Source organism: Aquarana catesbeiana, linkage group LG11, assembly GCF_042186555.1.
Source record: "Aquarana catesbeiana isolate 2022-GZ linkage group LG11, ASM4218655v1, whole genome shotgun sequence".
Taxonomy (NCBI): Eukaryota; Metazoa; Chordata; class Amphibia; order Anura; family Ranidae; genus Aquarana; species Aquarana catesbeiana.
In genome coordinates, this window is record NC_133334.1 from 53429863 (window position 1) to 53446524 (window position 16662).

Consider the following 16662-nt stretch of genomic DNA (forward strand, 5'->3'; position numbering starts at 1 on the left):
TCTTCTCAAACAGTTTAATAGCAAACAAACAAAGGAAGGTACCACACTTTTTGTATACAAAATGACTTCTAGTCAGAACTGTGTATGTTGGTGTAATGTTTGTGCACAATTAAAACATCAGTAAATATCGGGAGAAAGGGGAGGGGTGTTGAAATTAAATTTTACAAAGGGTTAATTCATTTAACACAGACACACTGGTTTCAAACTTAAACAGAAATTCATTTTAATCCACAAACTCAGCGATCAGCTATGCAGTAGTGGTTACCTTTTTTTTTATCTTCTTAAACCATTAAAGAAAATTCATATTTTCTACATTTTACAACACAATTTCACACAGAAACAAAAAAACAAAAACAACTAAATTTTTGCTTTGCAAATCAGAAAAAACAAAACAAAACTTAATTCAAGACAATTAAGAAAAGCATCTGTGAGGAAGGGATAGTGGAGATTTCATGAGTCCTGTTACGGCAGCACAGAAGGACATCTTGGTCATAATAGTGGCAACATATTTTTTTTTTTCGACTTCACATTGTGAAATAAATCACTTTACATTGTTTTCTAGTAGAAAAAAGGCAAAAAACTGTACAAAATCCTAGTGTTAACTACAATCAGTTTGTACCAATAAAAAAGCCCACAGGTTTGTCTCCAAAAGATTTTTTTTTCTTTTTTTTTTTTTTCCGTTTTTTGCAACTTTATATAGAATTATTCACAAAAAGCAGGCAGATATTATTAGGAAGGCAGAGGTAACATTATGACAATGCATAAAATCACCACAGAACTTTGTTGTTTTTAAAAGTAGTCAGAAGAAAGCCTTTTTTGGCATTTATTTCGATCCAGAGATTATACTTCTCAGGTGTTTTGATTCTGTAGTAAGCACTTCACCAATGAGATAGGTTGTGAGGAAGAGAAGGAGTTATGACCTTCTGTTTCGGCTTATGCATTGTGAGCAGCCCTGCGCAGAGTTGTGCGTTAGACTGGACTGGTGCCAATTCCTGCCTCATAGAATAAAATAAAGTAAACGAGAGAGCTTGAATCGAAGCTCAAGGGCACAAACCAAAATTGGGTTATACCCTGTGGACATAGAAGCACCGAAGGGATTCTGGTTTACCAAAGCACTGCTCCTCGTGAGATTGGACTACTTTATTAGTTTCCCAGAATGCTTTGAGGATAGTGACAATACCTGACTCAGGACTGTAGCAGAAACTGGAGTGGCCATTGGAAACACACAGGGCTACATGTATAAAGTGTCTGAAAGTGATGTGAGGTTTCTACACCCGAGTTCCCAACTCTGCCCACCCCCAACATACATTTTTCTTTTAGCCTTCAGAGAATTTTGCAAGCAGAGTGAAATATCACCTGCTGAAGCAGAAAAATAAAATTGTGTTGTGGGTAAAAGTTGGGAACTCTAATGGGGTTACCTCACCTCAAGAAACACAGGAATCCAGTGGGATGGATTCTGCCCACCAATGTCCACTCAAAACCAAAATAATGGTTTTGTATGGACCAACTTAATATCAGTGTGGATTAAGCAGATCACTTTACAACAGAGTTTTTTTGTTTTTTTTTTATATCCCCTTTACTTTTCTTTAGAGGATGGTGGACTATGTATGAAAAATGGAGCTCTGAATTAGTTGTCGCCCATAACCAATAAGTTTCTTCCTGCGGTAGGCAACAGACTATTTCTCCTCCACTTTTTGCACACAAGACCTTTAGTCAGTCCTCACTAAATATACAACAGCCTGTAAGTCAAGCTCTTCTAAGGTAACCATCGTACTGGGGCTTCTGGTAGACCTCTGAAGGCCACCAGTTAATCATTATGGTGCCAACCAAAACATGCTGTGCTGTTATACAGCACAGCTACCCTGCATGTCGGGGCAGGAATCTCCAGTGCAGCCTGAACACACAAGCCCAGATAACTCATAACTGCACATCTAGTCAACACACACACACACAAAAATTAATTAAAAAGGACAATGCTAAACAGTTTTGTTTAAAATGATGTTTACAGCCCCGCTTTGTACTTTTTAACCTCTAAAACACAAAATCTATTGGCTCAGTAACTGTCCCTAAGAGGGGCATACTGCATGTATTAAACTGAGCATAGATGAGTAACAGAAATGTACAGGACAAGGCAAAGTAGTTCTTTTTTGGCACAGTTTAAAGAGAAAACAAAAGCGGTCACATTTTGCTATATAGAGTAAGTAGAGCATCCCCAAAAGGGAAAAAAAAATTTAGTAGGCAGATAGAAGCATAAGTTCTGGTATGCTTGCAGGTGCTGTGAAGGGGGCACATAATACAAAGTTACCACACTCCATATTTAAAAAAAAAAAAAAAAAAAAAGAAGCTTTTTTTGTATCTGTAAACAGCAAAATGTGACTCTTTTGGAGAGATTCCAATTAGGTACAAGGTTTGGTTAAAAAATAAAATAACACAAAGAAGCCCCCTAAGCTCAAGTAGAGAGGACATACAGATTGAATTTTGGTTGGTACAAACAAACAAAAAAATAAAAAGACGAATATTAAACAGTGTGCCAGTTAGGCCTGCTCAAAAGATTATTAGGTACAAAGTATCATCCCAAAATTAAGTGGTTATTTTATGAATTTCTAGAAAAATAGATTTATATATAATTTTTTTTTAATAATCAAATGCAAGATTTTGTTTTTTGTTTTTTTTAAATATTGTGTCCCTCTTCGCAGTCTTTGAAGCAAAGCCAATTTGGCAACACGCAAGAAAAAACATAAAAAAAAAAGAGGAAAAAAAACAAAAAAAAAACAACATGGTAAAATATACACATTAGCATCAAAAAAAAAGGTCAACACAAGTTCAGAGGTGAGAGTTCAAGCATCAAAGAAGCTGAAGAAACAAGGATTTGGACGATGTACTTGAACGCCACACCGACATGCTTTAGAGGCACAATGATGGACAAATGGCAGGAAGGGATCTAGAAAACAAAAACAAACCAGAGAAACAGGGAGAAGCACTGAGTTACACAACGCAATACATCAAATCACAGAGAAAAAAAACAAAAACAAACAAAAAAACAAAAAAAGACACAGCTAGACACAATGGCCTAGCTCAATACAGACATGCAGAGACACCGAGGACCAAGGTTACTAGCATGGTGGATCTCGGCATCTTGAAGGGAAACAACATGATGTGACACGCATGTACACACGACTGTGATAGGATTTGGGAGGGACACAACACCCAACAGACATAAATTAGAGACTAGAATCACCATGCAAAAGGGATCCCAACAGAAAAAAGTTAGCCCAGCAACCCACATGGACACAAACGGGACAGGAGCGGTGGTGTGAAGACCGACGAAAACCTAAACCACTCCATGTAAACACTGGGGTTTTTTTTTATGATTACATTTACTAGCACCTCCGAAACAATGGTGACATCTAGGCTCTATGAATGGCACAAACAGTTTCTGAAAGGTAACTGAGATGACTTTAAATTGTAACCCCATTTTATAGAACACCTCTTTGCAGGAAGTCCCACAAAGTTCATCGTTGACTAAGTCAAGGATAAAAATTCCCATTTTCAAAGAGTATTTGCTAACGTATAGCAAAAAGCAAATGTTATGTTGCAACTTCTGAAAGAGTCAGATATTGTTTTGTTGCTCCAGCTGTAGGTTTCTTTTGCTTCCAACCAAGCTGTTTCTGAAAAAAGGTGCAGGATATTCCCTAACAAGAATTACCGAGACAGAATTGTGCCTTTCCCTACCAGTTTATGATTGGCTGACTTGAGAAATGGCTACAAATAAGTGAGAGGTAACTAGATCACTCAATCACACATACAGTGTGCAAAGGCTCTTCTTAGTGGAAACTTGCCAGGCAATAGACTGCACTCTTCAAAAGACAACTTACCAGAAAGCAAGAGAAATTTGCAAATGCCTTAAAAGACCATTTGACTCTGCTCTTCAGACTTCTTCTACATAACAGGCTTCCATCATTAATCTAGCTTTCCACATTCAAGCTTAGCGTTGACTGGAGCAAAAAGAAAAATCCTACTTAACCTCTTAAGTTAACAAGTGTGTCACTAGTTTGTTGCAAAAAGACCTAAAACCTGTTTATTTGCATTCTTGTAATTTCATAGGTGTACGGGAACCCTAATTTTCCCCATGACCTTAGGGACTTCAATGACAATTAGTCAGTACTGCAAATGGGAACGTTGAGATACTACACTGTTCTTGGTTCTAGCAAATGGATAAAGTTGGTGAAAACCAATACTAGTGCAAACTTCAAACACTAACAACAGTTACTGAAAAACTCCACGCCACCCTACTTTGTTCTTTATTTTCTACCTCTATAATTCAATGTTATGGCTATAAGTTACAGCCATTTTCCCACATTGCTAAGACAATTAAAAGGACACCTACACATCAAGCCAAAGGAATGTGAACATTGAGTAAACCACCCAGAAACCACTTTAATGTGACTGCTTAGAATGATTGGGTCACCAACACATGGATGATATTCAGCTATAAGGGTTCAAAACTGCCAGATCTGCCGGTCTTAAAAAGTTTACACATCAGCACATTTAAATTGGGACACATCCAAAAAGCAATTTCAGTTAAAGCGGAGTTCCACCCAAAAATGGAACTTCCGCTTTAAGTACTGGTGACCCCTTGACATGCCACATTTGGCATATCATTTTTTGGGGGGGGGTACCGAGTTTTGACAGGCACCCAGCTCCCAATTCCTCCCCTGGCGCCGGAAGTTCACCTCTCCCCCCTCCCTGCAATCTTCTGGGACATGTCACAGGTCCCAGACGATTGCCCGGCCATTCACAGCACATGCATGCGCAGTGCGCGGCCGGCTGTGAAGCCACAGCAGAGCGACCAGTTACATTGCTGGTGCTGCGGAGAGGAGCGAGGCTTCGTACACCCGCATCGCTGGACCGTGGGACAGGCAAGTCTATTTATATACACTTTTTGTAGCTGCTGACTTTTAAATGGGTGGAACTCTGCTTTAAATACCTCAAACCAGCACATATGTAAAACACTACTGTAAAACATGGGGCTTTATCGGTAAACATTTAGCCTCAGCACCTTATGTGCAGGCAGCCCACTCATGTCTATTGGGAGTCGGGGCGCATCTGACAGACATGTTGCGGGTGAAGGGCCCCAAATGCAGACAGTCTGCTGTGTCCTTGCAGCCCACTGCATCCCCATAGACATCAATGGGTTGCTGGCACACATAAACAAGGCATTCATTCACAGGCTATAGGTATCAGCACCCATTTGAATGAGGCCTTGCCAGCACAGAACATGCTGCATATACAGTACCATCATTAACTACATCACAGAGGATAATATGCCTTTTCGATCTGAAATGCTCATTTGGACTATGAGCAGCTCTTCCACAAATTACTCCAAAAACATAGGCATGCTTCCTCTTGAAAACCGGCAATAAAAACTTTTCTGTCCTTCTGATTAGGGTTGGAAACCGGAATCTCAAGGTTTGATAGCTACAAAACACCACCAGCAGCAATGATTAAACGAGGTGAAGCCGCAGATATCAGTAGGACCAGTCAAGCACTGTGCTATGGTGTGAATGGTGCCCTTACAGTACAGAGTGTAAAATAATGGTTCTGCCCATTTCACATCTATGTAATAAGGAATCCGTTTATGCCTCAGATGCAGGCAGTGTCATTAGTACACACTGAACTGGACTCACAAGCAAGGGATGGACAAGGACCCCATTACGGTACCCACCGCCCCTTCTAACCCTTAAAAAAAAATAAAAAAGAGTTTGCTATATAGACAGAAGTTCTGAAAAAGCAGAGTTCAGTAGCCTGCAGGCAAATTGTAAGCTGAAATGTGAAGAATTTCAATACTGACAAAATCAGGAGGAGACTTCTTTTCACATTTAAAACCCAGACTTCTGCTGGGCAGGATTTTTTTTGTCCATCCCCACACACTGTAAGATGCCTTATAAACAAGATGCAGAGTTACTTTGTATAAAACATAAAATAAAATCACCGTCTTTCCAAATTCTACAAAATCTCTTCCCAGTGAAATAATTTAGGCAATAAATATTGCTCACTCATCCGAGCTGTATAAAACCTCTATAAAAATATAGAAATGTCATTCTAACAGGCTTGTTTTCCTTCAATCATCTTTTTTTTCAGTTTGATTATTTTTTTTTTATACACTTGTATAAAAGATCATATCAGGAGCCTGGAAGCCTCAATACGTTTCACATTATACCAAATCAAAAACTTTGAAAACACTTTTTTTCTCTGAGTATACAATATTCAAGTTTTAGCAGTTCTTCAGACGTATGTCACAGTACATGTATGTAGGTATGCACAAAAAGTACATACACACACAGGCACATGAAATACTCTATTCTACACGCAACACCAGACACCAGTCCGTGAACTCTTGAGAGAACCCTTTTTACATGTCAATGCCATGCCCACTTGCCATGAGAGTGGTAAAGTTACCAGTAAACATTTTTAAGTCTGGTGAGAGACCAGATTGATTGTTCTAGAAGGTTTTTTAAAAAAGTACACATATTGTGCTTATGGTTGCCAGAAATGCTATTTAAAAATTGAGCATGTACAGAAAACAGATATGATTAAGTGTACTTTGACAGTCTAAAGTGCTAATAGGTATACATCGTGAATGTATCACTTTTCTCTGCCTATCCCAGCTCTGGATTCTTCACACTCTGCCGTGTGGCCACTTTCTATGCCAAATCAGATGGAATTTGAAGCAAAAGGCTTACCGTGATCCACCATGTAGTTCAGTTAAATAAAAAACACTGCTGGTGGAAGGTGGTAAGCACTTCAAAACTTACGAATACAATATTGCTATTTCTATTTATTGTGCAGCTAAGTGCTGGGCTAATAATAATTTAAAAGAGATGCAAGACATGAAAAATCCAAGCTCCTTTATCAAGATGATATTTCTGATCCACTATTAGAATCACTACATACATTTTTCTGAATATGACCCATAGCTCTTTTATATTTAAACCAAAATGACACATGGATTTAGTGAGACTTTAACCACCTTAAGGGCCGGTGTTGACAGGCTTTGGGATTGTGCTGATGGTATAGTTTGAGACACTCTCAGAATTCATTGAACGGTACACTTGACCTGCAATTTTGCATTCCAGTAAATGTGTTTGGGAATATGAAACTCCAAATTGATGTAACAAAAACCCATCAATGGGAATGAAAGTACGTTGAATCAATTCATAAAGGGCAGATTACAGAGATTAAGTAATGTCTTAAATTCCCAGTGTGTGGATAGGCCAAGGACAGAAAAGGATGTGGTTTTGTAGGAGTTTATAGCAACCAACCTCTTTTCAGTGGTGAGACTAAATTCCTGAAAGCCAAAACCTGATGCAGTCACCGAAGGCTACTGATCAATAAAAAAACACCTGTCTGAAGGTCTATTTTAAGCAGCTAAAAGGGCAACCTTAATTGTGCTTTACGTACATTTTTATGAACAGCCAGCAGCTAAAACTTAAAAAAAAAAAAAAATAAGCAGGATAATACAGAAAAACTCCAACAAAAGGAGCTACTGTTGTACCACAAGACAGACCTGGGGAGGGGAGAGGTACATAAGTGAGTGACCCTCAGGGTCAGAGTGCATGCAGTTGAAATGCAGCAGAATGGCAAGTGGAGCATTGCGCAGACAGGCTATATTAATGCCAGAAAAAGCAGGAGCTCTTCTCTCCTCTTTCAAGGCTTCTGGTGCTGGTACTTGTCATACATCTGTACAAACACAGCAAAAGTCCAAACAATAATATAAAAAAAAAAAAAAAAAAAATCACTGATATGGCACCTAAACTCCAAAACAAAACACTTGAAACAAGTAGTACGAGCCATTCTTCCATATGAAGCAAAAAAAATAAAAAATAAAAAAAAAAATCACAACAAAATGTTGTACCCAGAGTCTTTTAGGAGGGAAAGAGGCTTCTGGCTTTTAGTACATGGAGATGCTTCGGGGCTGCTGAGAGAGACAGCAGAGTCTGTATGTTCTCACTAAGTGCTCTCCTCCAGCCATAAATCCTGGTTTGGCCTTTCCATCCCACACTTACCAGAACATCCTTCTCGCTCACTTCCCAGGGCAGTACAGTTCAGTATGGTTTGCTGTCATTCTTGGAGCGTTTAAGCTGGACCTTCAGACGTTTCATTCCGATCTGAAAGCCATTCATGGACTGGATAGCAGCCTGAGCGGAAACTGGATTGTCATAACTCACGAAACCTGCCACACACAAGCACGTTGGTTATTCGAAAAGGCAAATACACCCAAATGGCAACTTTTAGGCATAATTATTAAGACCGTGCAAAGACAAAATGTGTAAAGCACAGTAGCACATAACTGAAGGAAAGGTTCAATCTAGACACGCAGATCGAAAACATTTCTTTCAAATACAAAAAAAAAAAAGAAAGGAAAAAAAAGTTGCTTAGATTAGTCACATATAATATCCTGTGTATTGCTGTAGATTGCGTTGTTTTGTCTAATTAAAAAGTATGCACAGCTTCTGTATTAAAAACGTAACTAGAGCATTCAGCTACAGCCAGCAAAAATCCTAATTTTCCCTGAAAGATGGAAGCCTGATTGGTTGCCATTGTCAAAAGCTTCACTTATGGTCCAGTATGTGTGTGTGTGCTCATAAATGAGCACAATAAATGTGTATTTATAGCGAATAGAGTAAAAAAATTTAAAATTTGAAGATACACTGAATAAACCTTAAAGCATTTGTAAATCCAACATTCATTTTCCTGATATGTGCCTGCTGTACCATGTTCTTGCATGAAAAGTATCCTGTTCTCTGTGTATTGCTTCCTTTGAATGAAATTTCTGGTGTTCCTGCCAGTCCTGCAGGAGAGCACACCGTGGTCAGTTCTCTAGCTGTGCTGGGAACTCACTGTGCTCTCCAATGACTATGCCCCTAAGATCACAGCACCACTCTTTCTGGTCTCTGCCTCACTTCCTGGACCAATGTGATGACGTCACCGGCTTATAGAAAAACTTTGTTAATCTCGTCAGGGACCGCATAGAAATGATGTGGCTCCAGGCTCAATTTGATGATTGAATTTGACCTCCAACAAGCATTTTACAATCTGCTCCATGTACATTGTCCTCCGTACCCCATGTGACTCTGGCTTCCCGAGTACATGGAGCAGAATGTAGAATGGTTGTTGGTGGTAGCATTCAAACTGAGGCTGGAGCCACATAAATCACATCTAGTTGCTGGTTGCCAAGGTGTCCCTGACTAGGCAGAGACCAGAAAGTGGTGCTGTAGATTGTATGTGATCTTAAGGGGACTAAGGCTCTTATTTTGATGTGCACTGGATTGAGTGTGCATGACAATGCAAGTTTATTTTATGCTTTAATAAAAAGATATGTTTTATGGAAAGCACAATGATGGTTTTAGGTTTGCTTTGAGCGTCTAACTGGGAGGAAGTGGAGGCAGGTGGAGACGACAGCCATTACTCCCAAAGGGGATATAAGCTGCAGGTTGATCCTAAAAGGTCTACAAAGTCCTAAGATAATTAAAGCCTATTATCACATTCGTAAGGATCCCATGGTATATCATTCCTTAAAAGGGAAGGCCGATATTGACCTAATTTATACTACAATGCCAAAAGTATTGGGACACCCGCTTGTACATGAACTTTAATGGCATCCCAGTCTTAGTCTGTAAGGTACAATATTGAGTTGGCCCACCCTTTGCAGCTATAACAGCTTCAACTCTTTTGGGAAGACTGTCCACAAGGTTTAGGAGTGTGTATGGGAACGTTTGACCATTCTTCTAGAAGCGCATTTGTGAGGTCAGGCACTGATGTGGACGAGAAGGCCTGGCTCGCAGTCTCCACTCTAATTCATCCCAAAGGTGTTCTATCAGGTTGAGGTCAGGCCCGTCAAGTTCCTCCACCCCAAAACATGCTCATCCACACTATGATGCTAAAAGTGTTGGGCCACCCTTCCAAATCATGTGGTGGAGGGGAGATTATGGTGTGGGGTTGTTTTTCAGGGGTTAGGCTTGGCGAGCATTGGAGAGTTTTTGAGAGTTGGCGAGAATTGGAGGCGAGAACATAGTGTGGAAGGTGGGAGAAGTGATTCATCAGTGTTGAGTATTTAATTATATCACGGATTATGCACAGGGTTGGAAGATATACAATTTGGACTACAACAATATAAAAGTTTACTTCATTTCACTAGATCACTTGGTGTATTAAGGAAAAAGTGTTTATTTACATTTTATGAAAAAAAGTAAAATTTTCTATTTACTAATATTTTTATACATATTTTCCTGCACCCAGGTCATTTAATTTCAGATTATTTGGAGAGTATCATGTGGGGAAGGCATTTTATGTGGGGATTAGTGCAGTGCTGCACTCCTATTGAATACATTGAATACATTAACTGGTAGTGTGGGGACACATGACAGTGCTGGCAACAGCAGTTAATACACAGATTGAAAAAGACTGGGGGGTAGGGCAGGAGTATTATACAGTTTAAAAGATGAGCTTCAGTCTGGACAGTTTTTTTTTTTACAAATACTGTATCTGCTGACTTTTAATAGAAGGACACTTTCCTGTCCAGGGATCCAGCGATGTTGGCACCCTGAGCCGATTCTACAATTGGCTTCGGGTGCAGGAGCTGACATCTTAACTGAGGGAAACCGACAGTGACGCCCGCCACCTTCTGGGACCTGTGCGTGTCCCAGAAAGCGCGGGGGGGGGGGGGGGGGGGTTTGGGGGGCGGAATCAATCCATTGTGTGGAAAGATTTCATAATTTCATAATTGTAAAAAACAAAATTTCTCAAGCTCTTGGTGGATATCAGGGTGTTTGTTGGTGGTAGACAGTTTTTTTTTTTTTTTAACAAATATGTTGATTTACTAGAACTGGTGCACAGTAAACCAATCAGCTTCTAAGCTTTACTGTCAAAGCTCAAGGCTGGGTTCACACTGGTAAGACACGACTGTTGTACGACTGTAATCCTACTTTTCCCTGCGACATCGGTCCTACTTTCATCCTACTTGAATGAACATGATAAGATTTTGCTCAGACTTTGAGATCGTCTGACTTGTTCTTTAACCAATCAAAACAATCCCAGTGTGACAAATTCCTTTTACTGCTGCTGTAATCACTTTTTTGGATGTCACAAGTCAAATAGTTAGGACAAGGATCCGACTTCAATGATATTCAGTGGGCTGAAGTAGGACAGAAGACAGACCAAAGCAGTGCAGGAACCTTTTTCAAAGTTGGACCAGTTAAGACCGCTCTTATAGGGAACCATTAATTTATAGCTGTCATACGACATGTGCTCCCAAAGAGCGTTTGTCACACCAGGGTGAACCCAGCCTAACTGAACAAGCTGAAGTTAGCAGCTGATTGGTTATTATGCACAGCTGCAACCGGATTCTGTGCGCTACAGTATATACTCATGTATAAGCCGAGTTTTTCAGCACATTTTTTATGCTGAAAAAGCCCCCCCTCGGCTTATACTCAAGTGGGGCAGAAGGACCCGGATGTCTGGCGGGGATGGGAGAAGGCAGGGGTGGGTGCAGGAGCTCAGTGGCTTTTGGAATGTGTGTAAGTTTTTATTGAGTTGACATTGGGCTCTTTGCTGCCCCTCTGGTAAATTCCTGCATGTGCACCCCTTGTGTGTCCTGCACAAGAGCTGGGAGTGGGACAAGGAACACCACTTAACAAGTAAGGACTGTTCTACAAGGGGGGGGGTGTTGTGTGTGCCTGTGTACATGTGGGTGTCTGTGTACATGTGTGCATGTGTGTGCATGTGGGTGCCTGTGTAATTTACCAGTAGCTGCTACATTTGCCAGCCTAGGCTTAAACTCGAGTCAATACGTTTTCCCATTTTTTTGTGGTAAAATTAGGTGCCCGGCTTATATTTGGGTCGGCTTATACTCAAGTATATATGGTAAATCCTCCCCACTGTGTGAAAGCATTTCTAGCCAAAACATTCATGTAGTTTTGGGTAGAGCAGGGAATAGTTAAAACCCATGTCAGCATTTGTCCTCTTGGAGATTTTTCCTCAATTTTAGTCCTGGAGACAAACAGGGAGTGAAAGGAAATTTCTACAAAATGACATCCTATCAGGAAGCTGTCTGTAATGGAAGATATCCTTCACATCTCTTGTAGTGAGTTTCTTATCACTTTTAGTCCTGGTTACAATGGCCATAAGGAACAAAATCGAAAGGGTTCGCCCCCCACTCCCTAGTGGGGATGGCAGCATGAAAAACCTGACAGGTTCTAGTCCTTCTGCAAAAATGTTGGCTATAGATGCAGTACAAGGTTGCAGAGCTTTTAACCTGAAAAAGGGTCAAAATAAATGGTGACTGGCTCTATTAGGCCCCTTTCACACGATCGGACCGTTCAGGTCCGCCTGTCAGTTTTGACGGCGGACCTGAACGGGCGCTCCATGTTAGTCTATGGAGCGTCGGATGTCAGCGGAGACATGTCCGCTGACATCCGACCCGGTCCGATCCGCTGAAGAGCAGACGGATGGTCCTACGTCCAGGTCCGTCGCTGGCGGATCGGATCGGGGGAGATCTGACGAAAACGGACACGCTGTCCGTTTTCGTCCGATCCCTCCATAGGCGGCAGCGGCACCTGACAAGCCCCTCCCCGCTCAGTGAGCAGAGAGGGACCTGTCATCCGCCGGCTCAGCGGAGATCAACGGACAGATCTCCCGCTGAGCCGGCGGACCGAGGCGGGCTCCGTAGAAACGGAGTCCGCCTCATGTGAAAGGGGCCTTACTCACATTATGATCGCTGAAAACTTACCAAAACATTTGCTGAGGTTCGTTTGTTTATCAATGAAAACTTTGGCGGACACAACATTTCCAAATGGCATAAACATCTGCAGGATGTCTTGGTCACCAAACTCTTGGGGCAGGTGGTATATGAAGAGGTTTGCACCCTCTGGACCTAAGTGAAGAGTAAAAAGTAAAACACAGAACAAAGTTTATTAAAAACCCAGAATCAAAAGAATTAGTTAATAACAAGCAGCACAAGAGCATCTGTTGTTGTATTCAAATACTTTTTTCCTAACCCCACTGCAGTAGATATTGTTCCTTCCTGACTTGTTTGGTAGGTACAAGCTTCCAAGATGGCCATGCTTATTCTTCTTCACCAATGGATCACTGATGTGGAAGCAAGATACGTGCATATTGGGCATCTGTGCCTTTGATATATACAAACTTGTTTCACTAGAGAAAAAGGATGACGACAATGGAGCTCGGGCAAACAAAAGGTTGCATAAAAGGACAAGTTCACCTTTGGAAACATGTTACACATTCCACCGGATTTGAGGGTGGAACATGTAACATGTTCCCAGCGCTGCAGCCGCTGCCCACCCCCCACCCCTCCATGTGGCACTACAGGTAGAAGTTCCCCGTACTAGCTGTCACCGTTTGAAAACAGCGTGGCCATGTGGGGCTCCGCCCATATGGCCGCATCATTCATACACACAGCTGTGTGTGTCCAAACAAACTACAAGCCCCAACATCCTTAGTGGCTGTCGGCTTGTAGTCCTCAATGAACTAGCATGGCGCCCTGAAGCGCAGTGGTACTTCATTGAGTCTTCCCATCAGCAAGTATCAGCTTACCGGTATGGGATGTAAGGGCAAGCAAATACATTGACATTGTGCAGGAAGACCTGCATGGCATCAGTGATCTGCTGATCGCTGGTGCAATGCTTCACAGGCTCCTACTGCAAAAATACACTTCAAAAAGATGTGCATTTATTTTTTGTAGAAAGGTGAACTTATCCTTTAACCATTTGACCCCCAGGCCTCTTCTGGCACTTTTTGTTTACATGTAAAAATCTGTATTTTTTGGTAGAAAATTTCTTAGAACCCCCCAAACATAATAAAGCATAGACTCTAGAGAATAAATTGTTAGGTTTTGCAATTTTTTTATGTCACACAATATCTGCGCAGCAATTTTTCAAACTCAATTTTTTTTTAGGGGAAAAAAAAATTGGGGAATTGTATTGCAAAAAACAATATATGACTCAATTTTCTGGTAAAATGTAAAAGATGTTACACCGAGGGAATAGCTATCAAACACGTCATACTTTAAAAACCGCACGCGCCCAATGGCGACAAAGTACGTACATTTCACTATCCATCGGTGATGCTTTAAAAGCCTTCACAAGTTACTACTTTAGATTTATAGGTCTGGTGAAAGACTTACTGCACCGGGATGGTGCCTGCAGCTACAAGCATCATCTCGGTATAACCACTTGAAGTCCAGCGACGTATGAGTACATCTGGTCGACAAGTGGTTAAAGTGTATAGGACAGCTTTTTAAACACGAACATTCCTCAATACACAGTGAAAGAAGCAGTTTTGGGATGACGTTACTGGCAATATGTTGGGGCTTGTTTACATTGGAACTTTCTCTTGCAGTTTTAAAGTGCTTGACTGCAGCTTTGCACCATACAAATGTTCATTGTAAAAGCGTGTGCAGAATCAAGCCAGTAACTTTGTGGTTGTGGTGCAAATCTTACCAGAGGCAGAGTGCAGCCGCCTATTGTTTTTGGAAGAGCAGTCCAGCTATAGGCACAACACCTCCTGTGGAATACATCATGCTGGAATCTTTTCTCATCTATGTACCCAGCTCCATAGACATTTCCACCATGGTACCGTGACAAGCCATCACTCTCTGAAGTCACTAGCATTATCTCAGTGGAGGCTTTACAGCTCCTGTCCTCCCAAACATCAATACTGTGCAGCAAGAACATGAAAAAGGCAGAGCAATGCACTCACTAATGTGCATTAGTTTAGGTTAACATACAAATAACCTCCTCATGGTTGACAGATACACAGTTAAGCAATAGAGCCATAACCTCCTTTAATGCAATTTTCTCAGCACAAATTTAACATTTCTACTTTAATATATCACATAGGAAATTTGAATGATGTAAGCAACAATGGATTAAATTTGCCTTAAAAATGTGAGACAAAACACTAGTAAGCATCCATAATAAATAACATAGGATTCCACTTTCAGACAATGAAAGCCAGTCCACATGCCTCAGAAAACTCAGCGTAATAACGCTTGACCCTGAAGAGGTTGTGCAACTCTACAAACTGCTGCGTCTGACAAACCACTTCTCACTACAAGCCCATATAGTCTAAGGATTGCAAGTCCATATCAGACTGTCCAAAAATACCAAGAAGAGCACTGCTATAAACACACCTTCTTTCTGACTTCCTGCAGCACTAATGCCTTGCTGTGACAAAAGGCTCTGATTGTAGAGTGAGGGCAGTGCTGCTGCAGCATATTGCTGGATTCCAGAGTAAGCTTGACTTAGAGCTTCCATAGTGCTACCAGTGCCATTGGAAAGACCACCGCCCAGCCCACCATTTAATGCTGCCATTCCTAAAGGAGAAAAATTCATATATGTTATCAAATAAAATAAATAAAATGGGGGAAAAAAAGATTTTACTTAGATACAAAGTTACAATTTAAAATCAAGTAATTGCCATGTACTCCTGATGGGAGTGTGGTGTTCTAAAGCTGAACTTCAGGCAAATGACAATTATTCAAATGACACAAATGTAACTCTCAATGCAATAAAACATTAACGCTGGCTATAGATGGTGCAATTTTTCTTGGCTCAATTCTCCCATCAACACAGTCAGTGTTCAAGGGGAAATCCATCCCGCAGAGCTATTGCGCTCTCCAGGATGGGAAGGTGCAAGGAGGAAGCCGTCCCTGTCGGGAAGACACAATGATTATTCCTAGGGGCTATAGCCATTGGCAATAATCTTATGCTAAAATAATGACATGCTAGTTGTACCCAAATTGATCGATGGATCGACTTGGGCACAATCAGCCTGCGCATAGATGGTTCAAATCTCGGCCGGGCCCTCCTGAACCAGCGGAGATTCAAACTATCTATGGCCTGCTTTATTAACCAAGCACCACTGCATTACTTTTGTAAAATGTATATTTTGTGAAAAAAAAATGAATTGTGTAAGTATACACACACACATAAAAAAATAACAGCATGTGCACTACTTTACAATCATCTCAGTAAGGCCCCTTGCACACTGGCTTTCCGATGAGGTCTGCCTATCAGTTTATCGGACACTCCATTCACTCCTATTGGGTGGTGAATGTCAGTAGTGACATGTCCGCTGACACCCGCCACTATCCGATCCTGTCCGTGAAAACCAGACAGATAATGACCCTATTTTCAATCTGTCTGGCGGATCGAATGAAAACAGACAGGCGGTCCATTTTCATCCGATCTCCCCATAGAGGAAAGCGGGGCTCTGACAGGTCCATCTCAGCACAGTGAGCGGAGACGGACCTGTCATCTGCCTGCTCAGTGGGGATCAGCAGATCGATCCCCCGCTGAGCAAAGCGGAGTCTGCTGGGCAGATCACCCATGTGAAGGGACCCTAGCTCAGTCGAACAAGTTAAAACAAACTGAGAAATCGTGTTGCAAATAAAAACCCCCTCCCAAAGCAAAAAAACATGAAAAACAGGATTTGTTTCTTGCTCATGACTGGAATTATCAACAGTGAAAATTCAAGGTGAAGTATCACTTTTAGTAAACATCCTTTACTCCTTTAGGAAGTTAACCTACGTGTCCCAGTAGCATAGAAGCATGTTTTGACTGATGTGTAAAAAAAGTTTACAGC

General features: G+C 41.2%; 1 protein-coding gene across 10 annotated transcripts in view; it reads right to left on the reverse strand.

Moving 5' to 3' along the window:
* The window catches only part of CELF1 (CUGBP Elav-like family member 1), a 63501-nt gene continuing 46839 nt past the window's right edge, over positions 1–16662 (reverse strand). For all 10 annotated transcript variants that reach the window (XM_073604413.1, XM_073604412.1, XM_073604414.1 and 7 more), the window contains 4 exons: positions 15209–15391; positions 12788–12931; positions 8067–8233; positions 1–2941 (listed from right to left, as the gene is read on the reverse strand). In XM_073604413.1, coding sequence (XP_073460514.1) covers positions 8106–8233; positions 12788–12931; positions 15209–15391 — 455 coding nt within the window. In that variant the 3' untranslated portion in view covers positions 1–2941; positions 8067–8105. The remainder of the gene's footprint in view (positions 2942–8066; positions 8234–12787; positions 12932–15208; positions 15392–16662) is intronic.